Source organism: Macrobrachium rosenbergii, chromosome 54 (genome assembly GCF_040412425.1).
Source record: "Macrobrachium rosenbergii isolate ZJJX-2024 chromosome 54, ASM4041242v1, whole genome shotgun sequence".
In the NCBI taxonomy this organism is placed as follows: domain Eukaryota; kingdom Metazoa; phylum Arthropoda; class Malacostraca; order Decapoda; family Palaemonidae; genus Macrobrachium; species Macrobrachium rosenbergii.
This window is the reverse complement of record NC_089794.1, coordinates 8,335,584-8,340,583: the sequence shown is the minus strand read 5'-3', so window position 1 is coordinate 8,340,583 and position 5,000 is coordinate 8,335,584. Positions and strand designations below refer to the sequence as shown.

The following is a 5,000-nucleotide window of genomic DNA, read 5'->3' as shown; positions in this document are numbered from 1 at the left end:
AGTGGCTGGAAGTTTCATGTAGGCTATATGTTTGGGCTGGGCGCATTTATGAGTCTTAACTGTGTATAAGAATGGGTGGGAGTTTTATGTATATGTTTGGGGTGGGCGCATCTGTGAGTCTTACCTGTGTATTGGAATGGATGGCAGTTTCATGTATATGTTTTGGGGTGGGCACATCTATGAGTCTTAGCTGTGTATCAGAATGGGTGGAAGTTTCATGTATATGTTTGGGGTGGACGCATCTATGTCTTACCTGTGTATCAGAATGGGTGGGAGTTTCATTCATGTATATGTGTGAGATGGGCACATGTATGAGTCTTGCCAGTGTATTGGAATGGGTGGGAGTTTCATGTATATATTTGGGGTGGGCGCATCTATGAGTCTTACCTGTGTATCAGAATGGGTGGGAGTTTCTTTCATGTATATGTTTGGGGCGGGCACATGTATGAGTCTTGCCAGTGTATCGGAATGGGTTGGAGTTTCATGTATATGTTTAGGGTGGGCACAACTATGAGCAACCTGTGTATTGGAATGAGAGTGAGTTTCATGTATATGTTTGGTGTGGGCGCATCTATGATTCTTACCTGTGTATTGGAATGGGTGGGAGTTTCATGTATATTTTTAGGGTGGGCGCAACTATGAGTTACCTGTGTATTGGATTGGGAGTGAGTTTCATGTATATGTTTGGGGTGGGCGCATCTATGAGTCTTATCTCTGTGTATCGGAATGGGCGGGAGTTTCATATGCACATTGGTGTGGGATGCGTTAGATTCCCAACTATACATGGAGCAGGTGTGTATCTAGGGAGCGTATGGCAGCGAGTTTCATGAATGCACTAGGGTGGGAAATCTAGTCATCTCAACTGTATGTATGAATGGAAATGACTCACATGTCCATCAGAGTAAATTTGTCAATGATTATCATCCGTATATTGGAATGAAAGTGGGTTTTATTATTATTATTATTATTATTATTATTATTATTATTATTATTATTATTAATTATTATTATTATTATTGTTAGTATTATTATTATTTTAGTAGATGAAACCTATTCAAATGGAACAGACACGCAAGGGCCACTGACTTAAAATTCAAGCTTCCAAAGAATGTTGGTTTCAACCTCCCACCGCAGACGCCACACTGTAGCAGTAACTGATCATGATACAGAGCCAGTGATTTTTCATCGCCCTGGAGGATACATAACCCACGACATCTGAAACGACACTAACCACTTTACTACTGGACCAAAACGTACTTGAGTGAATGTGTCAGCGATTCCTATTTGTGTCTTATAATCGTTTATACTTGACATCTGTATGAGGATGGGCATGTCTACAAATGTTACCTGTATAGCATAGTGTGCATAAATTTCAACAGAGCATTAGAAAGAGCATGTCTTCGATTTTCATTTTAACTAGGATTGACTTGAGTTTCACGTGGGCATGTGAATGGGCATGTCTAGGATTCTCACCTGTATATAGGAGTGGGCACGTTGTCTCTATACCAAAGCACCAGCTGGACGGAGTCACCACGAATATCGGAGGATATATTACAAGGGAGAACAGAAGTCTCTCCGGCCACAGAGGTGGATGACGTCATCGGACCTAGAAAGAGAAAATAAAGATCGTTTTAATAAGGAAGGAATAGAAATAATACCTGGATATAGAAAAAAATGAAATGGAACAGATTAGTAGAATCTGAAAGAATTAGTAGGAGGAAAGGAAGTATGTTGGTCGAAATGGAAGTAGCAGGTGAATGAAGAATGATCTTTTTGTTTTACATATATCAGTGCATACATACACACATACACGCACATGTATGTATGTATGTATGTATGTATGTATGTATGTATGTATGTATGTATGTATGTATGTATGTATGTATGTGTATATATATATATACATATACACACAAATATATATGTGTGCGTGTGTGCATGCATGTGTTATATATATATATATATATATATATATATATATATATATATATATATATATATATATATATATATATATATATATATATATATATATATATATATATATATATCTTATATATATATATATATATATATATATATATATATATATATATATATATATATATATATATATATATATATATATATATATATATATATATATATATATATATATATATATATATATATATATATATTTTTCCCATTTTTGTATGGGGTATATATATATATACGATCTTCTGCCTGCTTTTTCCCCTTTTTTGAACGATGCCTTCTTTTCAAGGGCTTTTGATTTTGGCTTTGGGGTAGATCGTAGTTTCGATCGGCTGCCTTGCCTGACATCGCTTAGACCCCGGTAGCGTATGGTACATGTGTCATACCAGACCCATCGCCTCTTTCTCCCAGCAGCGAGAAGTTGTTGCTGGGTAGGTCGAGAGTTCGAGACGTGTGAGATGTTTGTTATGTTTTAGAAGATGTTGGAGTGGCTTTGTTTTGTGTGTGTATTTAGTCTGTAACACCCATTTGCTCTTTAAGCAAACCTATCCGTTGATTACATATATAATCCCGGGGTGTCCGCCTCTCTGATCAGTCGGCTGTGGATTTGAACCCGCGCCACAGACCTCTACGCCGAAGTCCAGAGCTGCTGTTGTAACCGACTGTGCCATCGAGGCTCCATATATATATATATATATATATATATATATATATATATATATATATATATATATATATATATATATATATATATATATATATATATATATATATATATATATATATATATATATATATATATATATATATATATATATATATATATATATATATATATATATATATATATATATATATATATATATATATATATATATATATATATATATATATATATATATATATATATATATATATATATATATATATATATATATATATATATATATATATATATATATATATATATATATATATAGTATATATATATATATATATATATATATATATATATATATATATATATATATATATATATATATATATATATATATATATATATATATATATATATATATATATATATATATATGCACTAACAATAGATATATTAACGAAGATATTTTTGTGTGGGCATTGCAAATACGCAGCATTCTGCCCTGTGAATATAGGCGAATGATAAACTGAACGACTGGGAGCGTAAGAATTCATATATTTTTAACGCTTTAAGGATTTATGGCCCTACGCGGCCACGCCAAACGCCCTTTTATTTTCGGCAGCGCGGGAGTATCAAATAATGTTGAGCCACTCTGCTTTATCGCTACCGATTCGTTATCCCGCGAGAGAGATAATGGAAGGGTTCGTGTCATTTGAATATTCCTCATTAAATCTGAATGCGAAAGTAGTTCAAACCGATGAAAAACTATTCCTCACAGCTGATATAGGCTCTTGCTGAAATACTGTTGGGTGTGGAAAGCTTTGCTTGTCTATAACGGGGAGTGAAATGAGGAGGTTTGAAATGGCTTTGCATGACGGTGATTCATTTGAAATATACAGCACATAACAGAAAATATAAGGCTTAGGTTTAGTTATAAAGATTACTGGTATTGCCATTATTGGAATTGATGTTAGAATAAGTCAGACATGAAGAGTGAATAAATGCATCCTTCAGACGGGTTGGAACGTGGGAGATTAATCTGAAATAAATAAAGGATAGCCTTCAATATAGAACTTAATTATAGCAATCATTATTGATGTTGTATATATATAATAGACAACATTAAATCATGGGGGAGCGTAAGCCAGGCATAACGAAACTAAACAAAAGCATTTTTCGAGGAATGTTATTCATTTTTAGTTTTCTGTAAAAGAAAACTATTGTGATGGCTTTGTCTGTCTGTCCACACTTGTTCTGTCCGCCCTCAGATCTTAAAAACTACTGAGGCTAGAGGGCTGCAAATTGGTATGTTGATCAGCCACCCTCCAAACATCAAACATAGCAAATTGCAACTCTCTAGCCTCAGTATTTTTTGTTTTTATTTAAGGTTAAGGTTAGCCAGGTATCGTATGCCTGGCAGCACTTCACTTGATCGCATCTGGGGAGCAACTGAGCGCTGCCCAGAGTTTCATACAGCATTTTACGCTGTACAGAAAACTCGATTGTGCCGAAGAAACTTCGACGTAATTTTTACTTGTTTGTATTGAACACAGAGTAAAGCAAAGAATTCCACATTTCATAAAGTGTAAGCTATGAAGTTATTATGCACTGCATAGCTTCTTATTTTGCTAAACTTTAAATCTGCATCTCCTTCCCATATTAAAATAAGATCAACGTCCATCGGCATGTCTTTTGGGCACCAGATCTTCCTCAAATTCCAAATTCTTTCAATAACCTATACTTCCTCAAAATCCAGACTCCTGACAAATTTACTGAATAACAACCAGTGAAAGCATAAATTCAATGCACGCAGAAATTTATGAACAAGATTTTTTTTTTTTTCAAAATCAAAAGACAAAAAACTAACACAGAAAAAACCACAATATTAAGTGATGTATGTTTCGATTACCGTAACCTTTCCCCATACTCAAAAGCGAGGAAATTTAACGCGATCACCACTGACGGATGCTTTCAATTCCCAAAGCTTTAATTCCTGCCATTAACCCCAGCAAAAATCCGGCCGAGAATCATTACTGAAGCACTAAAGAACCGGCAGGGGGTGAGGGAATAGGGGAAAGGGGGGCGTTATCATAACCTGGGGCTTAATCCGCGGTTCTCTGTTTACGCGGTTCTATGTTGACGCAGCGATAGAGCCAAAATCCCGCCAGCCAGCAGCCGGGGTAATCGTATTTTACGCTCGTTACTTTTTTGGAGCGAAATCGTCGCTATTATCTCCTGTTGGGAACGGCTTCAGAGCGTGATATACGTCCTCTTTCATTAGGGTTTGGCTCCATCATTTTGGCTTTTAACGTAACATCGGAATATATTTAGATTATGTCGGCCGTTCCCTTAATGGAATGTCGCC

At 35.1% G+C, this 5,000-nt stretch overlaps 1 protein-coding gene across 1 annotated transcript in view; it reads right to left on the bottom strand.

Annotated features, from left to right (window-relative positions):
- LOC136834741 (cell adhesion molecule 2-like) overlaps positions 1-5,000 on the bottom strand; it is a 245,048-nt gene that overhangs the window by 60,018 nt on the left and 180,030 nt on the right. Inside the window, exon 2 of the mRNA XM_067097338.1 lies at positions 1,474-1,606. Within this exon, the coding sequence (XP_066953439.1) occupies positions 1,474-1,606 (133 nt within the window). The remainder of the gene's footprint in view (positions 1-1,473; positions 1,607-5,000) is intronic.